The sequence below is a fragment of the Cyprinus carpio genome, chromosome B1, assembly GCF_018340385.1.
Source record: "Cyprinus carpio isolate SPL01 chromosome B1, ASM1834038v1, whole genome shotgun sequence".
Lineage (NCBI taxonomy): Eukaryota > Metazoa > Chordata > Actinopteri > Cypriniformes > Cyprinidae > Cyprinus > Cyprinus carpio.
Window position 1 is genome coordinate 38,624,131 of NC_056597.1, and position 25,813 is coordinate 38,649,943.

The 25,813-nt window shown below is 35.9% G+C and overlaps 2 protein-coding genes and 1 long non-coding RNA gene across 8 annotated transcripts; 1 reads left to right on the forward strand and 2 right to left on the reverse strand.

The window, feature by feature from the left end:
• The first annotated feature begins 3,043 nt into the window (after positions 1–3,043).
• On the forward strand, positions 3,044–13,396 carry LOC109075666 (transmembrane protease serine 3). The gene is made up of 13 exons (XM_042717413.1): positions 3,044–3,384; positions 4,597–4,879; positions 5,096–5,218; positions 5,835–5,954; positions 6,146–6,269; positions 6,573–6,701; positions 8,759–8,805; positions 8,925–9,090; positions 10,396–10,565; positions 10,675–10,770; positions 10,953–11,080; positions 11,187–11,336; positions 12,719–13,396. Exons 1-13 carry the CDS (start codon positions 3,316–3,318, stop codon positions 12,740–12,742), a joined length of 1,629 nt encoding a protein of 542 aa, XP_042573347.1. The 5' UTR covers positions 3,044–3,315; the 3' UTR covers positions 12,743–13,396.
• Positions 4,874–11,227, reverse strand: LOC122136000. 2 transcript variants are annotated; one of them, XR_006153854.1, is made up of 3 exons: positions 10,978–11,227; positions 6,127–6,255; positions 4,874–5,984 (listed from the first exon to the last, which is right to left on the reverse strand). It is a non-coding gene; the product is annotated as an uncharacterized LOC122136000 (long non-coding RNA). The 2 variants fall into 2 exon arrangements; XR_006153853.1 differs by having other exon boundaries at positions 6,098–6,255.
• Positions 13,397–16,839: 3,443 nt separating the features above from the next.
• On the reverse strand, positions 16,840–25,710 carry pknox1.2 (pbx/knotted 1 homeobox 1.2). Of its 5 annotated transcripts, none has more exons than XM_042717420.1 (11): positions 25,605–25,710; positions 23,830–23,942; positions 22,893–23,011; positions 22,621–22,792; positions 21,137–21,307; positions 20,950–21,064; positions 20,752–20,849; positions 20,507–20,635; positions 19,094–19,170; positions 18,848–19,011; positions 16,840–17,420 (listed from the first exon to the last, which is right to left on the reverse strand). In XM_042717420.1, the coding sequence occupies exons 2-11, from the start codon at positions 23,878–23,880 to the stop codon at positions 17,215–17,217; spliced, it is 1,302 nt and encodes a 433-aa protein (XP_042573354.1). In that variant the 5' UTR covers positions 23,881–23,942; positions 25,605–25,710; the 3' UTR covers positions 16,840–17,214. The 5 variants fall into 5 exon arrangements, with proteins under 5 accessions (XP_042573354.1, XP_042573353.1, XP_042573349.1 ...); XM_042717419.1 differs by having other exon boundaries at positions 16,840–17,164; positions 17,195–17,420; positions 20,950–21,307; XM_042717415.1 differs by having other exon boundaries at positions 20,950–21,307.
• Between the last annotated feature and the right edge of the window lie 103 nt (positions 25,711–25,813).

The window sequence follows — 25,813 nt, forward strand, 5'->3', positions numbered from 1 at the left end:
TTTCTCTAATAAATTGTTTTAAGTAAAATTTTAAGTGTCCCTTGAACAAACAAACAAACAAACAATAAATAAAATGTCTCAGTAATTGCTGTGAATATTTTCAATATTTTTTAAAAAAAAGTAAATTTAATAAAGTATACAATAATAACTTTTATATTATTATTAATATTTCAATATGACAACTTAGGTTTAGGCTACTTCATTATTTATTTATTTCAGAATCAGATGTCAAAATCTGAATTTTGTGTAACGTTCATTTGTATTTCTCAGTTATGTATTGTATTATGTTTTTCCCCTGACTATGAAAACTACAGAGCTATGATCATAATATAAAGCATTTCATATCTTAAGACATATTACTGGGAGATATAGAGTGACAACTCATATGCATAAAGATCTCCATTTACATTACAAGCTATCAGAATTTAATTTGGCCATATAAATAACAACATCTGCAATAAACTGCATATTTTTGCTCAGTTTGGGCCTCTGAATATGAGTTCTCATATCATACTACATGAGCCATAAAAGACAACAAAAATGCATTTTAATTTTTTGTCTAAAGGTTCAATAAACAGTTCCATTTCAAATCAATTAGATCTTTCTGACTATTATTTCATATATCAGGCTTTAGAGGCTTAATACATATTCTACTGAATATTTGTGGTATAAAACCACTATCCTAAAAGCCCTGTGTACTTTATTGTCCACTAAAGCTGAAATATTCTGACTCGTATGCAAAGCCTCAGGTCCGGACTATTTTTGGACAGGTGGGCTGGCAGCTTCAGGCTTTAGTTCATCTTCTTTATCTTTGGCATGTTGCCTACCTCACCATGAATCTAAACGTACGAGTTCAGAGCAGTTTGTCTGGCCTCAGTGAAAGGTAAGATACTGAGAAAATCTTTCTCTAGCCCTTTTCTAAAGAATGATCGAATGTGAATCATTTTAAGAGCTATCTAATTGGGAACATATTTATAAAATAAAGCAAACTCTGAGGGACTAGCTCTAATCTCACCCCTAAATGTAACAATTCCTTATTTTTTTAGAGGGAAAAACACTATTTTCCTTTATTGATCAGCCACATTTCCTTTTGAGTAATAGTCCTAAAGACAGATTTTATGTCTGGGGATATTTTTGTGCAGGCCTACAGCGTAACTAAGTATAGAAACACACTCCCACATAATATAGACTCCAGTGTGTATTTTCAAAATAATTTTAATAAGTCATCAGAAACATTTCAAGGCTGAATGAACTGTTTCTCATACAAAATAATGAATTTGTCAGCGTTACATTTTTTTTTTTTAATAGGACGAATCCTTATATAGGCTACATGTCACTTTTTTCATGATGAGAGATGAATAATTTGGCTGACAATGGCTGAAAATGACTGATCTGGATTTAGTTGTGTTTCCGCTGGATGCAATAGTTAGTAAAGTTTTAAAACACTATAAGTGCCACTGTATATTTGGTCTCTGCGGTTTTTCTTTGGTTGTTTCTGTCAGTCCATGGCTTCTGAGTCAAACGCATCTCAGATTATCCAGTAGTCGTGACTGCGCGCGAGAGAGGGAGGACCGGATTATAAACGCGCAGAATCCGGTTCCTTTATCACACAAACATGTGAATCATCACTGCAACAGATCCCACTTCACCCGTGACACTCGAGCAGACCGCTGACTCATGAAGCGTTGATAACATGCGGCGGCTTTAGCGCCATCTGCTGGTGAGGACGCGACGGTTCCAGAATCACTGGAAGTTCTGATGCATCTCAGAAACACATCGATCGACTCACGGGGTAAAAAAAAGACACCAGGACACCAGATACAGCTCTCAGGGCATGATGGAAAACTAACAAGGGTTCTCAGTATTAGACTGATGCAATGAGAAGATACAGCTCTCAGGGCATGATGGAAAACTAACAAGGGTTCTCAGTATTAGACTGATGCAATGAGACAAAGTTTTAATCATGTCATTTGATGACAAAAAGACTTACAAACATTTATGTATGTATTTATTTAATATAAAGGGGTTTCTGCATGCATATTAGGTTTTTTGTCACAATAAATGGCTTCCTGCTTTACACTAAACATTGGTTTTTATTTGGTGGATATTTATTAATAATAGAGCCTTACTGCTTAGTTTTAGTATGCTAAACAGTAATACATTATGCCAAACTTTTTTTCTTCTTCAAGAAATTCAGTCTTCTAACAAGATTTGTTTCTTTTTTATTACAATCTAAAAACAAGTAGACATTTTGTACTTTTATTTACTTTTATAAAAATACTTTTTTTATATCTGAACATATAGATGTTTTTACTTTGCTTTTGAATTGTGTTTTAATGTATTTTTTTACAAGACTCGATTAGAATAGAATACATTGAGAAACTGTTTGATATGAACCAAAATTGTGAAGAAAATGTTCTCAGTATTAGACTGATGCAATGAGACAAAGTAACAAAATTGTGGGTTTTTCACCATTCTCTGGTAACTTAAGATATATTTTACTTTTAGCAAAAAAATATATGTTTATTTTTTTTTTTTTTATTTTGATGGGAATATTTTTTTTTTATCTCCAGTGTCCTTTGTGATTATTGATTTTGGTATTTTTAATTTATTTTATTTTTTTAAGGAATTTCAGTCTTTTACTTTTTTCTTTATTACAGTCTCTGAACACCCATGTTTTTTTTTACTTCACACCCTATAAATTTCTTTATTACAGTCTCTGAAGACCCATATTCTATTTTTCTTATACTCCGAATTTTTGTTTTTTTTTTAATATTATTTAAAAAAAATTGGTGAATCTTAAAAAAAAAAAAAACAGGAATATAATCATGGGCCCTGGAGGTTCAATTAGGGAACAGCCTAAAGACTGCTGACCTTTTGGTGCTTGGCGCTCCTAGCCTGACCTTTCAGTGTAACCAGACCTCAGAAGCTGAGTCTGTCCAGCATTACCTGATCCACAGCTGTAGTGATACGACAAAACACTGCTGCACACCTGCTCAGGTGTCACTTAGAGCTCAAGAGCAGATGTGGCAGACAGAGAAATAAGATATGAAGTCACTCAGAAGGACAGATCTGTAGCGCTCTAGTTAGTCACCTTCACATTATCCCCTTCATTTCTCAACTTCTCAAAAGCTAATTTCACAGGCGGTTACTTGGATTTGGACTTGCTGGGTAATAATTCATTCTTCATTCTTTCTGAGAAGGATTAAACCGACTGAGGGCCTTGGATTCCCAGTATCACTTTTTCACTTCCTAAGTGGATCGGTGTCCCTGTCATCCAAGATGGAGTGAAGATGAGAGGACAAGAGCAGAGTCATGGCTTCTTCCCAGACAGCAGGAGAGACGGAGCGGCCCGTTTCACAGGGAGGAAGCCGACAGGAGAGGGTAAGGGAGCATGAGCAGCAGTATTTCATCTTACAGTGTTTGCAGGTGTCCTTGTGTCAGACACTTTTAAATTATATCAAGGTTGACAAGGTGAGCAGCTCCCACATATCCTCTGCTGTCACGCTTTCCATCATGCGCTCACTTTTTTGTCATTAAACAAGGAGTACACTTGCATGTACAACTTGGTCATTAAGTCTTTTAACAAAACGTTTTCCTTTAATTGATGAATTAAAAATAAAAAAAATGTATATATATATTTTTTACTTTAAGCATCACCAAAAACATTATTTTTCACTCATAAATATACACTACTGGTCGAAAGTTTGAAATTATTTAGATTTTTTAATGTTTTGAAAGGAGTCTCTTATTGCATTTATTTGATCAAAAATACAGAAAAAACTGTAATATTGTGAAATGTTATTACAATTTAAAGTAGCTGTTTTCCATTGTAATATTTTTTTAAATGCAATTTATTCATGTGGTGGCAAAGATTAATTTTCAGCAGCCATTACTTCAGTCTTCAGTTTCACATGATCACATGATTGGAAACAGTTGTGCTGCTTAATATTTTTATAGAAATCGCTGATACACTACTATTCAAAAATTTGGGGTGAGAAAAAAAAACAGGCTACTTTTATTCAGAAAGGATGCATTGCAGTGAAGAAATTTATAATGTTACAAAAGATTTCTATTTCAAATAAACACTGTTCTTTTGAGTTTTGTATTAATCAAAGAATAAATTTTCATATAACGATAATACAATGAATAAGAAATGTTTCCTGAGCAGTAAATCAGCATATAAGAATGATTTCTAAAAGATCACTGAAGACTGGAGTAATGATGCTGGAAATTCAGCTTTGTCATCACATGAATAAACATATTCAAAAAAAAAAAAAAATTGTTATTTTAAATTCTAATAATATTACTGTTTCACTGTATTTTTAATAAAAAAAAGCACCCTTGGTGAACATAGATGACATAGATGAAAAATAAACATATTCAAAAAACAAAAAAAAAAAAAAATGTTATTTTAAATTCTAATAATATTACTATTTCACTGTATTTTTAATAAAAAAAGCACCCTTGGTGAACATAGATGACTTCTTTCAAAATCATAAAAAATGTAAATTACTTCCAAAGGTTTGAGTGTTTGTGCACCCCTTGGTGTAATATAAGTGTCTCTTGTTTGTCATTGTTCTCGCACGTTCTCAGGATGCGTTAGAGGAGGGCACTGAATCTGGTGCTCTGGAGTTAGTCTCCGTCACAGAAGAGGACCTTCCTGTAGTAGAGACGCCCACCACGTTTAATGTGAGCTCCTTCAGCAGTCAAAATAGCCATTCCAGTCGCTTCTACGACCCAGACACGCAGGACCCTCACGTCCCTGTTGAGCTGCCCGCCGTGGCGTCCGCTCCACTGCCTGTGTATAAAGCCCATAACATTCAGATCCCACCCAGCCCAGGTGTGCCCGTCATCAAGGTCCAGCCCTTCTTGGACGGTAAGCAGGCTTCTCGCTTTCTTGGTGTGTCACATTGTGTAAGTACAATCTAAAATGGCTTCAGCGTGTACTTTACACGGCCAGTTACACAGGGGTTAGAAGACGGACACTTAAGATGCTAACAGTGATCTAATCAGTCTTCCTCCGCTGGCAGCTCTGGCCTTTAGCAGACTGGTTTTATTCAGCCGTCTCTCTCCCTCTCTCTCCGTCTCTCAGGAGAAAGACTGTCAGACTTGAAGTCTTTGTGTTGGCCGTATGTGTCTCGCAGATTGCTGGCTCTGCTTATCATCTTGGGATTGCTTATTGTCTTGGTTCTGGTTCTAGGAATAGGTTTGGGAGGTGAGTCTGTTTTTTTTTTTTTTTTTTTTTTTTAATTTGGGAGCAAAATTGTCCCCCAGAGGTTATTTAAATCTAACCAACCCTGCCTTTAGGGACACAGAAATAACAGAAATAAATTAAATGTTAAAATATATTAAAATAAAAAGTTGTTTAAAAAAATGTTTCACAATATTACATTTAAAAAAAAAAAAACGAAAAACTAAATGATTCCAAATATACAAATATATTAACCTGTGTTTGGGCAGATTTAACTAAACCATACAAACTTAAACCTGACAAACTAAATAATTTCTAAATGGAAATAAAAATAAAAAAAAATGTTAGGGTCAGGTATAGGCTTATGGGAAAAAATATTATTAGCTTAGGATTAGACAAGAGAAGTCAAAAGCAATTCCCCACCATGGCAAGAAAATATATGTGTGTGAAGGTAAGTAAGTGTCCTCCTCATTAAATGAAACTCATCCTGAGCAGTGGGAACTGTAAATGTTTAATGAGCTCCACCCTGCTCTGACGACAGCTCACTGCTAACAGATGGTTGTGTAAACTACCTTTAGACAGGAGTGTGTGTGTGTGTGTGTGTGTGACATCATCATGCATTCAACCTCTTTTTCTCCAGTGGGTCTGAAGAGTTGCTCAGGAAAGTTCCGCTGTTTGTCGTCGGTTCAGTGTATCAGCAGAAATGCTGTGTGTGATGGAGTCGAGGACTGTGGAGATGGAGAAGATGAGCTCAGCTGTGGTGGGTTGATCCTATCCTTCTCTTCTTGACCTTCAAATCAACATATAACATATATATCAACTCTATTTATTGTTTCTAAATTATTCCAAAGAAAAAATGATATACAATCAACTTTGACACCAATTTTGTCCCCATGAGCAAACCTTTCACAATCCTCAAACCCGACCCTAACCTCTCAGTCTCTCTCTCAGTGCGTGTGAGTGGCAGGAGCTCTGTGCTGCAGGTGTTCAGTAGGGGCTCATGGAGGACTGTGTGCTCTGAAGGCTGGGATTCTCACCTGGGCTCTGTAGCCTGCAGACAACTGGGATACAACAGGTACATGATAAAATGATACAATTAATGATACAGATAATAAATTTGCATTGCATTTTTGGTGTACAAATGAGCACAAATGTAGTGCAATTTTCATAGGGTTCTGCTATTTACAGTATCAGCCGTCAGTGGGACAGCTGTGAAAGATCCAGACTATAATCTCAGGAACTTCAGATCATTGGTCTGCAGTTATTCTCTTCATCTCCACTGACTAACATCAGAGCTGATATTATCATCGCCCGTCTGCTATTTAAGGAAAATTAATTTGACTAATGATTGCTCTTTTGTTGTCCTCTGTCTGACTAGCTACGTGAGCTCTACTGACGTTCCCATCTCCTCCATTGAAGGAGTCTTTCAGAATAATCTAGTGGCTCTTAATATCAACCAAACAGGCCTTCAAGACAACGTCAAGATCCAAAACTCTTCACACCTCAGGTAAACCTTCTTTTGGGGCAGTCGTGGCCTAATGGTTAGAGACTTGTAACTCGAAGGTTGCGGGTCGAGTCTCGGTTCCAGCAGGGATTGTAGGTGGGGGAGTGAATGACTGGTGCTCTCGTCCACCTTAAGTAACCACGACTGAGGTGAGACCCTTGAGCAAGGCACTGAACCCCCAACTTCTCCCCGGGCTGCTCCGGTCGTGTTCATGGTGTGTGTGTGTGTGTGGCCACTATTCACTGCTGCGCACTTGGAAGGGTTAAATCCAGAGCACAAATTCAGAGTATGGGACACCATACTTGGCCACACATCGCATTCCTTTATACTCATGCGTGCAAAAGAAACCAAATGTACCCCTCCAAAATGTAAAACATTTGTTTTCAGGGCTCCAGGTGGAACTAAATGGTCACACATAATGGCCAAAATAAAGAACATTACGAGACTAAGAAAATAAAATGCAAATGTTAATTCTGAATTAGACAAAATAAAAATGACTCACAGTTCAGTAAGGGAGTCATTTGTGACCATAGTAATGAATGGATGATTCTGATTCAAATCATTTACAGGGCCAGTTCACAGAAATAAACAAATTTGAAAACTTCAGGCGATTCAAGATGTAGATGAGTTTGTTTGTTTATCAGAACAGATTTGGAGAAATTTATCATTACATTACTTGCACAGCAGTGGATCCTCTGCAGTGAATGGGTGCCGTCAGAATGAGAGTCAAAACCACTGACTTATAAAAACAACAATATTTTTCAAGTGTTTTTGATGTGTCTAGTGTATATATTTTAGTGTTGTGACGTGAAAAGCTGTGTGTTTGTATTAAACAAATCCACCAAGATTTATTTTTAACTTAAATCCTTTGCTTCCAAAAAACAAATATGTGTCCTTTACCTATAATAGTGTTTTCTCCACAGAAAAAGTAATCTTGTCTGAATCAGAAATGAAATATGCACAGACCATGCATGATTTACAAGTGAAACAGTCTAAAACAATTCTAAACAAATATGTCTGTGGATTTTAATGTGAGAGGACAACAGGGGATAGACCTTTACAGTGGATTAAGTGTTATGGATTATGGACGTATTTTGGTCATAATGTTGCCTTAAAATGCATTTGTTTCTTACAAACAGGTTTTTGCTTGATCAGCCATTAGTTAATAGACTGGAGTCATTGTTTGTGGATTATTGTGATGTCTTTATCAGCTGTTTAGACTCTAATTCTGACGGCACCCATTCACTGCAGAGGATTCATTGATTAGCTAGTGATGTAAAGCTAAATTTCTCTAAACCGGTTCAATGAAGAAACAAACTCTTCTACATCTTGAATAGCCTGAGGTTGAGCAGATTTTCATCACATTTATTATTTTTGATGAACTATTCCTTGAAGTGATTTGAATCAGAGCCATCCAGCCAGTGTCAGAGTCATTACTAAGGTCACAAATGACTCCCTTACTGAAATGATTCTTTTTCTTTTCATGTCTAATTTAAAATTAACATGCTTTAATTAACATGAATGTAATTTTAAAAAAGTGATCAACTAATATTGACAGCACTTGTGCCTTAGCTTAAAAATGAGCATTACACTCTTTTTCTCAGATCTAAATCAAATTGACTCAAGCCTGAGGAAGTGTTATTCAGGCCAAAGACTGTCAAATAAGATCAGTCCAGTGACTGACACACTGCATGGCAGATTGTTCAATACTGACTCCAAACAGTCGGAAGTACTTCTGTAGATCTGCTGATGTTCAGAAGTGTCTTTAGTTCCTGAAAAAGCAGCCAGGACTGTCTCTGAGTCTCAAAGATGCAAGATCTCTAACCTTCAGATGTATGAACACATGAACGTCCTTTTTTGGCAGCTGAGAAGAGGTTTTGAGCAGATTCTGTCTTAAAGAAAGCCATCTTGAAAACAGCAAATCAATACAACAAATCAATCTTTTTTAATACAAAGGTAAATGGAAGCATAGAAATGAATGAAAGCACAGTTAACTGTGTGTAGTGCAGACAGAGAGAAAGATATTGATGGCACTAAAAGTGTATTTTCTATTATTCCAGAAAAACTCAGTGCACTTCTGGTGTAGTGACTGCTGTCAAGTGTATAGGTGAGTGTTTGATGATATTGTTGCAATTTTATAATAACTATTTTTAACTACTTTCCTGTGACTTTTGCATGGTGTCAGTGAGTTGTCCACTCAGATCCAGCTTGTGTGTTGCGGTGTAGAGTGTGGCTCCAGGCCAGCCGTCCACAGTCGTATTGTGGGAGGGAACCTGTCGAGGTCTGGGCTGGTCCCGTGGCAGGTCAGCCTGCATTACCAGAACCAGCATCTGTGTGGAGGATCAGTCATCAGTGAGCGCTGGATTCTCACTGCTGCGCACTGTGTGTACGGGCTGTGTGGAGGATCAGTCATCAGTGAGTTCTTTATGGTGATCTGGTGTTGGTATAGACTGGTTTGTACTGGTTCTGAGCTGGTCCAGATGGGTTAATATTGGTCTGGTGCAGTCCAGAATATTTTTTTGGTAGCTAGATGCTAGTCAAGACTGGTCCAGACTGGTTTATAATGGTCTGGTACTGGTCCAGACTGTGCTATGGTACTAGAGATGCAAGTCCAGACTGGTTTATGGTGGTTCTGTGCTGGTCCAGATGGTTTTATATTAGTCTGGTGCTGGTTCTGATTGGTTTTTAATGGGTCTGTGATGGCCGAGACTGGTTAATGATGGTCTGGTGCTAGTCCAGAATGGTTTATGGTGGTTCTGTGCTGGTCCAGATTGTTTTATGCCAGTTGGATGCTACTTCAGACTGGTTCTGTGCTGATCCAGACTGGTTTATAATGGTCTGATACTGGTCCAAACTGTGCTATGTTAGTCAGATGCTATTCCAGACTGGTTTATGTTGGTTCTGTGCTGGTCCAGATTGTTTTATGCCAGTTGGATGCTACTTCAGACTGGTTCTGTGCTGGTCCAGACTGGTTTATAATGGTCTGATACTGGTCCAGACTGTGCTATGCTAGTCAGATGATAGTCCAGACTGGTTTATGGTGGTTCTGTGCTGGTCCAGATTGTTTTATGCTAGTTGGATGCTACTTCAGACTGGATTTTACTGGTTCTGTGCTGGTCCAGACTGGTTTATAATGGTCTGATACTGGTCCAGACTGTGCTATGCTAGTCAGATGCTAGTCCAGACTGGTTTATGGTGGTTCTGTGCTGGTTCAGATTGTTTTATGCTAGTTGGATGGTAGTCCAGACTGGTTTATACTGGTTCTGTGATGGTCCAGACTGGTTTATAATGTTCTGACACTGGTCCAAATTGTTTTATGTTAGTTAGATGCTGGTCAGGACTGGTTTATGTTGGTTCTGTGCTGGTCCAGACTGGTTTATACTGGTTCTGCACTAGGACTGATGGTGATCAGGGCTGGTTTATACTGATTTTGTGTCCGCTCAGTCAGATTTATGCTGGTTCAGATTGCTTTACATTTATTCTATACTGGTTTAGACTCATACTGGTTCTCTAGTGGTCCAGACTCATTTATCCTGATCTGGTCCCAGTCCAAACTGGTTTATACTGGTTCTGTGCTGGTCCAGACTAGTTTATGTTGATCTGAAATTGATCCAGCTGAGTTTATACCAGCTCTGGGCTCGTCCAGAATCGCTTATCATGGTCCAGTACTTAAATTTGTGATTCTTTTTGTTCAAAGCTTTGCTCAGCCAGTGTTATGGGCCGTGTATGCTGGGATAATAAACCAGCCATTGGGTGTAACTGAAGCTCTCTCTGTGGAGAAAATCATCTACCATGCCAACTACAGGCCAGGAGGACTCAGCTACAACATAGCTCTAATAAAGCTTAAACTACCTCTGTCTTTCAATGGTAAGAACTTGCTTCTCATCACGGGCTGAAATATTTGTATAAACAGACTTTTAAATGGGAATATAATCATAGCTTTACTTCAATACATCTCCTTTTTCTCTCTTTCCAGACCAAGTAGTACCCATCTGTTTGCCCAGTTATGGCGAGAGCTTTGAGGATGGACAGATGTGTTTGATTTCAGGCTGGGGAGCCACAGAGGATGGTGGTGAGTGTTAGCACACTATTAAGGGCACTTACTAGAGAAAAAGTTGAATGGCTAGTATTTATTGTGTAAATGCTTGTATTGAACAAGTTTCACAGCTTTTGGAGACATTTTGAACTATATTGCTTTCAACTGAGTGTATTTTTTTAAGTCAATTCTTCAGAATACACGTGTGTGTCACGCAGGAGAGGCCAGTTTGTCCCTACATACCGCTCAGGTCCCATTACTGCCCAGCAGAGACTGCCGCAGACTGGGTCTGACCTCCTGGAACATCTGTGCAGGATTCTCAGAGGGTGGTGCTGGAACATGTCAGGTACTGCATCTGAGTGTCATCACAATAAACTACAATAGCTGTAATTAAAGCAAGCACTCTTAAATGTATCGGCACCTCAGTTGAACGCCTAGTCTTCTGTCTGTAGGGGGACAGCGGAGGGCCGCTGGCCTGTCAGGGGTCCGGGTGGACATTGGTGGTGGTGGGGAGCTGGGCTGAGAGCTGTGGACAAGCAAACAAACCAGGAATTTACACCAGCATAAGTGAAGCTCTCACATGGATTCAGCAACAAATGGAGGTATATATATAGTTTTTTTTTTCTCACATGGATTCAGCAACAAACTATCAGCAACAAATGGAGGTATATATATAGTTTTTTTTTTTATTAAATGAATAAAAACACACTTGGTGGGAAAATCAGTATTTAAAAACTATTTATTATCATTTTGACATTATTAATAATGATAAAAGGCAGAATGAATTTATCTTTTGTTCTTTCTTAAATCTAATTTTGTTTAGTTTTGTAAAGCAAGGGTTTTAACACCAGTGACAAATTCTCATTAAAGATGAATTTTCCACAGTGGTGTCAATAGCATCTCAAAACAAACATCGATTAGATAATATATTCAGTACATTACAGGCCTACCATTAATTTATTTCATCAATAAAAATCCAACATCACACAAACATAAAACAATGTAACACAAACGAAATGTCTAAATCAGCTGAATTACTTAAAGGTAAATTAAAGGTAGTAACTTTTTCACCAGGTGAACATTTGAACTTCCTTTGAACTTTGGATGTACTTCCAACTTTTTTATATTTAAAAAATGCAAGTATTAACAAAATCCCATTATTAAGATTATTAATATTATTATTAATTTCCTTTTTTCATATTTGTTAGATCCTACACAAATGTTAAAACTGTGCAAACAAAAATAACTATAACTAATATCAAAACTAAAATGTACTTAAAAATTTAATTAAAAATCTAAATAATTATATAAAAAATTACTTAAAAAGTAAATAAATAACTATAAATTACATAAGTGTTATTCCAGATAGAAGACACAAGATTTTTCAAGCACAACATTTTTTTCTGCCAAATCTAAACCATGTTTTAATAATGACCAGACCAACTAGTCATAGTTAACGAGGCCTCTGAGTTAGTAAAGGAGCTGTGGCGGGGTGATATTTAGTTACAGGATGACAACAGAACTTTATTCTCATTGGCTAGTTAACCCTCTGATTTATATTTCATTAACTGTGTTCGTGCTGATGAATCACTGACACAGTTCCTGCTCCCCAGGGTCTCTTTGAGCTCTGAAAAGGTTTTTGGGACACTGGAGTCATCTAGCGGCGATTGTGTTGTAAAACACTGTGTCTTCTCGACTATTCTGCATTCAACTGAACTGCAGACCTAACACAGAAATTGATATTAGCACAAGCTTGACATTTGGGTTTAATTTCATCAAAGACATTCAATATATAATTTTCACAATCCTATATTTACTCACATTAATATAACATTCAGTATTCAAAATGTAACCAACTGATAAATCAACTGATAATGGTTTTTGAATACCTGCCTGTGTGCCTCAGCTACTAATAATAATAAGTGTGGCGTTTCCTTCTGAAAATAAAAAATAACAGTTTTTTGTTTGTTTTGTTTTTAATCAGAAAGAAGAGGATCAGCGGCGCTGAACATCTCACAGTGGATGAGCTTCTATTTCAATACATAACATCCAACATGACTTATGAAAGAGGATATATCTAATATATGATTCGTTCTATAATTTTCACTCTTTAATTTCGGATACAATTCATGTCAGGAAAAACAAAACTCTTTCTCAATAAATTAAGTGTTATAGGTCACTGAAAATCAAATATAGAAAAAATTAAGAGGACATTTACCATAATGTGTTCAAAATGTTTATTTTTCTAAGGTTTTTGGATTATAGAAATGTTTTTTTTTTTATAGATATGGAATATAGTCTTTTAACATTTGTTTATTCATTATTTTGAACTCAAGACCCATTTAATTCAAAAAGTGAACATTGCAAAAATTGTAATTTTGAATGACATAAAGGCAAAATTAAGCTTTATGTAATGTGGCAAGAGCAAATTGAAAAACAGGGTATACAAAATTTATGTTTGAGATTATACTAGGCATTCTCACAATGGATAAAATATTATATTACTTAAGAAAATTGTTAGAAAAAAGTAGAATTATCATCAATGGAAATTAAATGTACACTTAATTATAGAATGACCCATATATTATATGATATATGTGACCCTGGACCACAAAACCAGTCTTAAGTCGCTGGGGTATATTTGTAGCAATAGCCAAAAACACATTGTGACCACAAATTGGACCAATTTTTCTTTTATGCCAAAAATAATTAGGATATTAAGTAAAGATCATGTTCCATGAAGATATTTTGTAAATTTCCTACCGTAAAGATATCAAAACTTAATTTTTGATTAGTAAAATGCATTGCTAAGAATTTATTTGGACAACTTTAAAGGGGATTTTCTCAATAATTAGATTTTTGTTGCACCCTCGGATTCCCGCTTTTTGAATAGTTGTATCTCGGCCAAATATTGTCCGATCCTAATAAACCATACATCAATGGAAAGCTTATTCAGCTTTCAGATGATGTATGAATCTCAATTTTGAAAAATTTACACTTAAGCCTGGTTTTGTGGTCCAGGGTCACACATATACAGTGTGTGTGTGTGTGTATATATATTTTTTTTTTTTTTTATATGTATAATCTGTTATATATATTTATATTTTTATAGGTTTAATTTAAAGTTTTTTTGTAGTATTTTTCTGTTTATTTTTAATTTTTTTCTTTTTATTGTACATTCAATTATTTATCATTCATATATCCAAGCATATTTTTTGTATGTAAAGCCAAATGTATACACGCTTAACATGTGATGCATTTATTATCTTCATTAAACTCATGTAATAAGATATTTAGCATATTAAAATGATCTTCTTAAGTCCGTTTTGCTCCTCCGAATCTCTGTTTTCTTGCCTTCACTTCCTTTGTGTTTGGTATTTAATATACAAAAAGTGTTCCAGAAATTAATAGATGCTAAACCAAACAATCCAGAGAAAACAGACCAAAAATAATACTAAATAAAAGCCAACTTTGTCCACTTTCCATGAACTACATTGCAATTTTACCCCGAGTCAAATGATTTATCTGTTTACACACCAGACTGAGTGAAGGTTACACTAAAAATACTCTCTGGGCCCTGACAGGAATGCAGCTCATGACCTCTGATGTCTTACTACAGGATGCACAAATACAGTCACACACAACAAAGTGTCCTTCAGGTACAGTGCTCTTTATTACAAAACCAAGAGTCTGAAAGGCAAATCTGTGTTTGTGTGTATAAGAGAGAAGCGCTTATAGAAGCAAAGAGAAAAGTGCAGCGTTTAAACCCCCCCATGCTAAGCTAACAGAGTTTCTTCTTTCGGGTTGGTCATCTGACCGATGGCATCACAAGACTACTGCTGCAAATGAAAAGCCGCTCAGTACAGACAGCCTACAGCACATACTGAACACATTAAATAAGCAGAAAACAGGATATATGAGCTCAATCAAGTGACAGCTGAAAATGGAAGAATTTCAATCAATATATATATTATATTGGCTTATTTGTTATTGAAACCTTACTAACAGCTCGACTGTACCAATCTCATTGGGTTTTCACTGATAGATTTGTATTTCTGTTGTGAGCATACGTTATGTTTCAAAAAAATAATATTGTATGTTTCTTTACAATAATAAATGAAAACACATGCAATCAACTGTTAAATATTGAAAACATCTGTTTTGTCCACTTTTTTTTAAAAACACGTTTTCCTGCAAAAACTCTATGAACTGTCCATAATAACGCAGAATAATAATAAAAAAATCTGTTATAAATGTTTGAGCTAAAGGGGTTTAACATCAATGATGGGCCCCTTTGCCAAAAAATAGCTATACATAAATACAAAGACTTGTTGACGTCCTTCTCTGTTTCACTTTGAGTTTTTGCAATATAATCATTAAAAAAAGCACATTTTCTTCTCGTACAACAATAACAGGCATTGAATTTCACAAACATTATCACAACCTTGCAAATATATCATTATTGGACACAGTATCCATGCCGATTGCACAGGAAGTGACATCAGATATGTATGGAAGCTTAGGCTATTTTTTATTTAATTCCACCATGGAATTATAAAAGGAAATTGTGACTCTTTAGCTTTATAATTCTAACTTTAACTTACAACTTTTCTCTCACAATAAGTTTTTATCTCACAATTCTGCTCTTTTTCCTCAGAATTGCGAGAAAAAGGTCTGGATTAAAAGTCTGAATTGTGAGATATAAACTATTTGTTAGGTATAAACTAATTGAAGAATTGCGAGATATAAACTCAGATTTGAGAGATATAAATCACATTTGAGAGATATAAACTTAAAACTGCGATATATAAACACAGAATTGCAAGAAAAAATTTTGAATTGTGAGATATAAACTCAGCATCGCAAGATATAAACTTGCAAATGCAGGATATAAATGGCCAATTCTGAGGAAACAAATCGGAATTGCAAGATATCTCAGAATTGTGAGAAAAAAAATCGGAATTGCGAGATATAAATTTAGAATTACAAGAAAAAAATCGGAATTGCGATATATAAATGTAGAATTATAAGAAAAAAATCGGAATTGCGATATATAAATTTAGAATTACAAGAAAAAATCTAAATTGCGATATATAAATGTAGAATTACAAGAAAAAAATCGGAATTGTGAGATATAAATTTAGAATTACAAGAAAAAAATCGGAATTGCGAGATATAAATTTAGAATTACAAGAAAAAAATCGGAATTGCAAGATATAAATTTAGAATTACAAGAAAAAAATCTGAATTGCGATATATAAATTTAGAATTACAAGAAAAAAATCTGAATTGCGAGATATAAATTTGGAATTACAAGAAAAAAATCTGAATTGCGATATAAATAAATTTAGAATGACAAGAAAAAATCTGAATCGCGAGATATAAATTTAGAATTACAAGAAAAAAATCTGAATTGTCAGATATAAACTCAGATTTGCAAGATGTAAACTTGCAAATGCAAGATATAAATTGGCAATTCTAAGGAAAAAAAATCTGAATTGCGAGATATTAACCCAGAATTGCGAGATATAAATTTAGAATTAAAAGAAAATATCTGAATTGTCAGATATAAACTCAGAATTGTGAGAAAAAACACTCTGAATTGAAGATATAAACTCAGATTTGTGACATATAAACTCACAATTCTGAGAAAAATAGTCTGAATCAGAATCGTAATAATTGTAAGATAAAAAGTCGCAATTACCTTTTAAATTTAGTTTTATTTTGTAACTTCCATAAATATGAGAGCGTCTCACATTGTGGCATTAGAAATGTAAAAACATAAGGCTTAAGAGTCTATGCCTTCAGCGGATAGTCATTCTTTGTACTTTGTACTAAGTAGTTACCACAATCCCTCCAAAACAGGGTGAGCACGTTAAAAGTGTAATACATAAATACTCCTTACAAAACATAGCAAACCAGAGCAAAAAAAACAAATGGAGAAAACAAACAAATTGGCACCGATCACTTGTGACAGTGTACTATAAAAATAGTTCCTTCTTTTTCCTGGTGCCTGATATAAGCAAACACAGGCATGCAAGAGACCAAATCCCAGACCATGAGGATAAGTACAACTGAATCATCCAGCATCTACTTTTTTTTTTAACTTTCCTTCCTTTTAGCTCTTTCAAAATGTGCTTTGAACACTTTCTTTAAGTTTACAGTATCATACAAAAAGTGCACTCGGCTAACTGCGTCGGAAATGATGCGTGCGTTCCGCCGTGAGAGAGACTTGTGCTCGTGTCTTCAGTTTGACCTGTGTGTGGGTTGTTTTGGTGTGTGTGTGGCTTTAAGCCCTTTCTTTGTACTTCAAACGAGCTGTTTGACAGCTCGAGGATGTTCTGTGACCTTCAACACGTCAGCCGAGGTGTTTGTGTGAATGTCTCTTTCTTCAAATGTCTCTCTCTATACTAACTGTGTGTGTGTGTGTGTGTGTGTGTGTGTGTGTGTGTGTGTGTATGTATGAGTCGTTCAGTCCTACTACAGCGAGTCGCTGGTCTCCAAGCCCAGCCTGGTCATGTCGGAGTGGGAAGGATCATTGTCCTCGTCCTCTTCATCCTCTTCGTCGTCATCATCATCCTCCTCGCTGTGACCTCCCATCATGACCTGCTGCATGGCCAGCGTAGCTCCATCTGATGAGAGCGTCTGGAGGCCGTCCTCACCCACACCGACTGTTACCATAGTACCTGAGTATGACAAACACAACGCTTCGAATCTTGAGAAAACTGCTAAACATTGGCAGTTAAATTATCGCACAATCATTATTAGTTATTAATAGTACTGTCAAGCGATTAATCGTGATACATGTATATATTTTCAAAATATATACTGTATAAAAAAAACTTTTATAGACGTGATTAATCGCAATTAATTTTTTTAGTTTGATAGTTATTGTTATTTATATTTTAATATTTTTTAGTTTTAAAAAACAACATTAATTCAATCTGTCAGAACATTTTTTTCTTAGCTTGATAATGTGAAGTTTTTCTTATATTTCACTAGATTCAGTCTCTGCAGATCTGGATATTGTCAGTTAAATTAACATGTTAGCGGCATTAAAATTAAAGTATATATATATATTTTCAAATTAAATGAATCAATAAATAAATAAATAAATAAAATGATTATTAACTGAAGATAATTACTAAATTCAGGAATTATTAATCCATACACACTGCATCATTAAATATTTATGTATGTATATTATATTCAATTAAAATGTTTTAACTAAAGCAGCATTACAAATTCAATTATTAAGAAATCAAATAAAATGATTATTAAATTCAAAGATTAAAGATCAAGATATAGATAAAGATCAAAGATTATACATATATTATTTTTCCATAAATGTCATAACATATTTATCTAATCAATTAAAAATGAATTAACCAGATAACAGAATAAGAATTAAAAGGATTTTAGTTAAATAAGAAATTATATTAAATTTAGAAACAAAATGATTATTACATTAAAATAATTACAAAAATCTTAAATTATGCATGGCATAAATACCATTGCATTTTTTTAAATATTAATTTTTATTTTTTTCTCACTGAATATTTCTACATGGTGGTCACACCACATGACTTTTGGCAGACAAATTGTTTTGTTAAAATATTATTTTACAACTACTAATGTTATTTTGGTTAGTATTAATAATAACCAAATAAAGAAATATTCAAGAATTTTGGTTGTTTAATGAGTCTTTTTTCTTCATTATGATGTCAGAACAATTGACATGACATGTTTTATTTTATACCCTCCAACAAGATCAAAATGAATTTGACTTAAATTAAAAATATACTAATCATAAAAGAGGTGTATTCAAGTCATTCTATGTCTGAATTGCTTTTTAATGTATTTTTGAATAACTGAATAGAAAATTGACCCATGTAAACTAATCAGTCTGGTCTGCTTTGGTAAGCATTACATTATCAGAGCAACCATACAGCAGTGTGCTATAAACCACTCAGAACACCACAGAAACCACACAGCAATGCCCTGCCAAACATCCTAACAACAGCCCCTTCTACATCTTAAAATGTGTACCACTGTGCCTCAACCTAAACGCATATTCTGTGTTGCTTAATCTATGATGTCTCATGGGCCGTACCGTCTTCCATGGTGACCTGTTGCTGGGAAACAGAGGAGGCGAGGGAGTTGGGCCAGAAGCGTTGTAGGGGGCGCGTTTGGGGCGTCTTCTTTTTGCTCTTGGGTGTGTCTGAGGAGCTGGCGTCCAGCATGGGCTGAAGGATCCGTCGGCGTGCGTTAATAAACCTGCAGACACGGAGTCAGTCAGAGGCGATCCAGACGACTACACTGACCTGCATACAGTATGCATCAATGTCTGAGAACTCACCAGTTGTTAACCTGCAGCAGGGTGAGGTTGGTCTGCAGGGCGATCTGTTTCTTCTCATCTTCTGTAGGGTAAGGGTGCTGCCGGGGGACAGAAATAATTCTCTCTATAGGTAACTGGCTCTATCTTTGAACTCTCTATGTGTTAACTTTGTCTTTCTCTGCTTCATTAGAACAATGTGTCTCTGTGGGCCGCTTCTGACAGAAAACCTCTAGCGATCAGCGCTCTCTCCAGACGCTTAGTCACATGAGCAGCTGCTATTTGTGAGAGTGAAAATGCTTCTCGAGCCAGTCAGCAACACCTAACAGCTCACTTAATTCAGCTACACATTTCTATTTCTTTTCGCTACATTTCTATTTTCATTTCTTAATTCATCTATACATCAATTCAAGCTGTCAGAACGTTTTTCTCAGAGTACCTCTGTGGTCTGATAAGAACTTTTCATTATATTCCAGCACTACAATTAAAATAGTTTTCAACTGAATTAAGATATTAAATCAAGATTATTCCATTAAAATAATTAAATTATTTACAAAGAACACAAGATTTTACATTTGAAAAATCTTTTTTGCATCATATGAAAGTTTTGTTTAATATGGAATTTTAGATATTGATTATTGATTTTTAATTTAAAATATTAATTTAATAACCAAAAGTGACAATTAAAAGCATTTTGACAATGTTTTTTTTTCTTTCATTATTTTTTAATAAATGTTTTGATGTTCTTTAAAATTTGGGGTCCTGAAAAAAAATGTTTTCAACAATATTTGTTTCTTGAGCAGCAAATCAGAATGATTTCTGAAGGATCAACAGTGACAATTGGAAAAGATGCTGGTTTAATATGGACTGCTGGTTAAAAATTTGGGGTCAGTAAATGTTTTATTTATTTATTTTTGGTGTTTTAATTTGTAAAACATTTCACAATTTTACTGTTTTTACTGTATTTTCTATTAAATAAATACCACCTTAGTGCGCATAAGAGCCTTCTTTCAAAAACATTAAATAATCTTTGCAACCCAAAACTTAAATAGTAATGTACATCCATTATACCTACTTAGGAACATTTTTATTATTTACCATTAGAATTATTAATAATAAAATATAATAATTATTACTACTGATAACAGCAGACCAATCATATTACGACTTTACCACAAAATATTCCTATTATACATTACTTTTACTACCCCAGTCCAGGTGACTGTCAACTTATCCACCACACTGATATTGGCTGTACTATATTTTTCACTGAAGTGAACATGAAATACTGTTTGTAACCCATTTTTTAAAACAAATGTAAGGCTGAGGTTAAAAGAATAGCTCTGAGACTTGGTGTGAATAGTGAAAATGGTTTGTGATCAAACACTCTTTCTGTGAACACTATAAAACAGTGAAGCAAGGACAGAAAAAACCTACACCGATGTGCTGGAAGAGCCAAGAACGCATGACATTGGTGGCGTGTTTGGGAAGGATGCCTCTCTTGGCCTTAGACGAATTGTCCTCCTGACTGAAAAAGTTTAGATCCTGGTTCAACTGCAGCTGAAGCTGTGGGAAATACAGACGCGGCTGTCAGGAGTGTGTGTGTGTGTGTGTGTGCTAATGCCATTCATATTGTAATAGAATCTGAAGATGTGCTGCTGCATATGAAAAGAGCGTGTCACCTGTGAGTTCTGGATGCGTATTGTTCCAGGTGACAGCGTCTGTGTGACCACCTGCCCCTGTGGAGTAACAACTGTAACAGGCTGATACACTGTACCACCTGGGTTAAAACAAACACACTCACACAGTCAATATACGATGAAATGAGAGAACGAGGACGAAAAACGAATCAGAAAGCAGGAGGAAGACAATCAACAAACCTGTTACCACCTGTGTGGGGTTTACGGCTGTGACAGTAACGTTGCCTTGCTGTAAAGCCGACGCTGGCACTACAATACCTTGGGGACTCATGGCTCCAGAGAACGAGCTCAGCGGCTGTGAGGAGAACATGTGCAGAGCGGTTAATTCCTGAGCGGAGATAATGAGACAGAGTGTTTTCGGGCGTACCTGTGTCTGTGTTGGGGAGTACGGGCTTCCTGGCTCTCCGCTGAGCAGCGTCTCGCTGTTCATCTTGGTCTTGAGGCAGGCGATGTAGCGGCTGCAGAAATCTTTACACAGGTCATTCACCTTCTCCAGCTCCAGCAGGTGAATCCGTAACACCTGGATGGCCTTCACCATCTGAAAGCGCAGTACAGTCATCAGAGGATCAACTGAACATGCATGGGCATTAAAATGAACCCTGAATCCAGCCACTGTATGACACCCTAAAGCCAGACCTGACATTGTGTTCACTTCCTCACCAATCATGCAGACTGAGATGGACGCTCAAATGCATGTGTTAAAATTTAAATATTTATTATTATAATGTTTTAGATCCTCTAAAATGTTGGGTAGCTGATTAGGCAGCAACCTAATGCTGCTTCACCATTCAATATAAATATTGAAGTTATGGCCAATACAATAAAGCTAATAAGCACAAAAAACTAAAACCAGTTGTTTTAGATGCTATACAGTGAATTGAATTGATAGTTGCTATAATGTGAATTGGATTGATAGAAGTTCATTTTGAGATTTGCTAAAGATTGCATTAAAGTGTTATTAAATTATTGGTGTTTTTAAAATGTGAGTGTTATATGATGGCAAAGTTAATCAAAATGTAAAAATTAGCATACACGATTAAATATCCATATCAACTGATGCTGATTGAATCTTTAATATTGACATATTATATATCATGCATCACTGAACGCACAGTGCTGATCAAAAGTTTGGGGTCAGAATTTTTTATTATTTTTTTTAACTGTTGGCACACTGCTGATCAAAAGTTTGGGGTTGACATTTATAATGTTACAGCTGGTACATTTATAAAAGATTCCTTTTTCAAATAAATTGTTTAATTAAATTACATAAATGATTACTTATTAGGTTATTACATTAAAATAAATTATTAACAAAGTACAACTTTTTATATTAAACAAATGCGTTTAATATACACTACTATAAAATGTTTGGGGTCAGTAAAATGATTTTATTTCTGAAATAAATTAATAATTTCAGAAAGGATACATTGAACTGACCAGACTCTTTTGTTTTTGTTGTTAAAATTATTTTTGTTTTTAAATAAATGCTGTAATTCCATTCAAAAAAAGAATTCTGAAAAAACGTATCATGCATACAAAAATATTAAGCAGCGGCCGTTTTGAATATTGATAATAATGAACGTTTCTTGAGCAGCAAATCCGCATATCAGAATGATTTCTGAAGAATCATGAGACACTGAAGACTGAGTAATGATGCTGGAAATTCAGCTTTGCCATCATAGGAATACATTTCAACATATATTCAAATAGAAAAAAAGTTATTTACATTGTGTTATTCGATCAAAAATGCAGCATTGGCCAGCATTCTTTTACAAAGCATTCTTCTTTAAAAAAAATATATATAACAGTAGTGTAAACACTAATAACTTCAGTTTAACGAGCGATTCTTACCAGATTGTCTAAATCGGGGTCCTCACTGAAGAAAGCCTTGCCTTCTTTCTCCTGGTTTCGCACGAAGTTCTCGATATCCACATCGAAGCTGGCCGAGGTCACGCACTCCGAGCTCTGAGTGGATTGCTCGCATTTCTCAAAGAGCAGCGCCAGCAGGGGGAACAAGGGGTGTCTGACAGTCAACAAACACATCATTTACACATCAAACCACAAACGCACAGTCAACCACGCTTTTTCAAAAACACGTCACAAGAAAAAAGAAAAGAAGCTACCTGTAAATGGCCGTCTTGTAGACCTCCATAGGCGTCTGTGGCTCAGACGGTGCTGAGCTGCTCTCCTCTTCCTCCAAACTCTCCTCCACTTGTCCCGCCGTCTGCTCTCCCACTTGCATCTGCACGGGACAGAGGGGCAGAGAATGAAGACGTATGAGGTATGTGGAAGTTAGCAGTGTCAGCTGGCATGTCTGCGGGCGGTAACATCCGTGTGCGGGCCGCTCTGAGAAACACAGCCTCTCTGTCACAGACCCTAAGGGCTGACATGGGGTTTCAAAGCATGTAACAAAACCTCATTTTTCACAAAGGGGCTTCTCTCTCAGTCCTTAGACTACTCTATCTTTTTCTGTCAGATTAAGAAAGCTTTCACAGATTTAACAGTGGTTTTTCACATTAGTTTCAGACTATTTAGCAGAAAGAGTGTATAAATACAAAAATACCAGCATATTGAGTGACTCAACATGCAAGATATGCAGACGTCTTGTGTAATAATCTATTTGGACATCAAAAAATATATACAGCAAGCTAAGAACCCACAGTTCTTTTGGTTACTTTTCTCATTCACAGTTTTTTTTCTTTGTGCTTTATAGTTGGGACAGGCCCACATGATTGAGTGCATGTGACGGAGCGCAACAATAGTGTTGATTGAAAAGGGGGAAATGTTAAAAATATTTCACGACTGCTGGAACATCTCGGGTTAGTCTCGAGTCTCTCTATCTCTCCATCCGATGCCGCAGAGATCAAACTTCCCAGAATTCACAAGACATCAATCTCAGACTGTGAGATGTCATACTTGCATGTTTATAAAGCGTTTATTGGATTTTTATTGCAATATAAAGATGATTATTGCTTTATTTAAAAGGGCAATTAAACACACTCACGCAAAACAAAAACGGTACTCCACTGGCTGTATGAAGAGATCTTTGTCAACACAAACCTGCTCAGCCTCTTGGTAATCCTCCATGGACACCGATGGGGATGTCATCATAGTTACTGTTGCTGTGGACAACGCTTGGGCATTCTATAAAGCTGCTCTTCAGCTCCACTAAACTGACACAGTCACAAAAAAGACAAAGATTTATGTGAAAAACTGCAAAACAGCTGCAGAAAAAAGAATATATAAACACACACACATATATATGAAAATAAAAAGAGATATAACTGTGTGTATATGCACATTTATTTATTTCAGCTCATTTCATAATAACTCTCTTTGCTTTTCTCTTTTTACTCTTACCTTAAAATGTTTTGTGTGAATATGCATATATATTATTTATTTCAGCTCATTTCATAATAACTCTCTTTGCTTTTCTCTTTTTACTCTTACCTTAAAATGTTTAACTTGTTGTTGTTATTATCATTAATTGTATTTTTACAGTACACCAAGACAATTCCTTGAACATGTATGCCCACAGTACTTGGCAATACAGGTGATCCTGATTCTTTATATTCATTGTATAAGGCCCATACAGTGCTTTATTGACTTGCAAATATAGGTCAGGCCAATTAATCAATATTTAAAACTACTTGTCAAAATGATTTCTTGTACTTGGACGTTATAACCAGCATATAACGGTATGCAAATAACGGTACTATCAGCCTTACCTAAGTGTATAATTAACATTTTGTTTTCAGTTTCTATTAAATCATCATAGCAGATAGTTTGTAAAATAACTGTTTAATTCCACATTTCATTTCATATATATAAAACTCAACATTATACATGCAATGAATCACCTTGCTCGTTTACACCTGTATCGTTTAAAAACGCAAATCAGTTTTTTATTGCATTTTCTTCTGCATGCGCTGCTGTGAATCCAAACTTTGTACTTTACATGTAAGTGAGAAAACGATGTATAAAGTCTTGTTTGATTTGATGCATTGCATTAATTTGCTTCAAAATGAACTTATACGCTAAACTGTATAAACATCTGCAGAGGCGAATACAAATTCGCGATATAAATAGTAACATCGCTTAATATCGCCGTGATGTATCTGCACTGCAACACTTCAATCAGTGATTCGCTTTGAATGGTCTCGGAACAACTGCGAATATCTACATTTAAACACATAATTGATCTGCTTGCCAGCGTTCCCGGAATCACTGTTTTCTCGTAATGCGGTTTTATATCTTCGTCATGGTTTATGTCTTTCTTCAGCCACAGATGACTGTATCTCATCCTCTCTGTTACTGTAGGCGCCATGTTTGCACACGGAGTCTCTGTTCAAACCCACTGCTTGTGTTCAAATCTATAGAACGTTTTATTCGAAACGCTAGACACCCGAGAGAAGCGCGAGCGCAATTCATATAAGTTACAATTAAATTCTATAACCTACGTCACAGTACAAAACACAAACCGCCTTGACTTTTCGCTCACTTATTAAAAACATCGTCTCTGTCTCTTTAAATATAATAAAAAGCCTGCCCATAATCGCCTATCAATCAATCTCAGGGACACCGGGCTCTCCCTCCCCGCCAGTGCCGCCGCCATTCGCACTTCTACAAAAGATCATAAAAAAAAAGAGCTGGGCCTTGACTGCGAGTCGAGCCAGAAAATCTCCCCCGAAACCGCCGTCCAAACATCCGATTTCAGCCCAAAAACCATCCTGACCGCGCGCCTCCCACGGAAGCGCCGAGTGCGTTTTAAGCGCGTGGCCCAGATCGCTTGATTGATAGGGAGTCGGAAAAGAAGATTTTGAGTGACAGCTTACCTTCGTGCCAATCTTCGTCACAATGACAAGCGGCTGCAGCAATCGGGACCCGCTGCTCTTCCATGTCGTCACAGCGTAACAGCACGCAGGCAACTTTGCTCATGAATATTTATGAGGTGGGAGGAGACATTACGGTATAGAGGAAAAGCGCTCGCCCCCTGAGACTTCTGTCTGTGGGGGCAATGTTGCATGCATATTAATACAAAAAG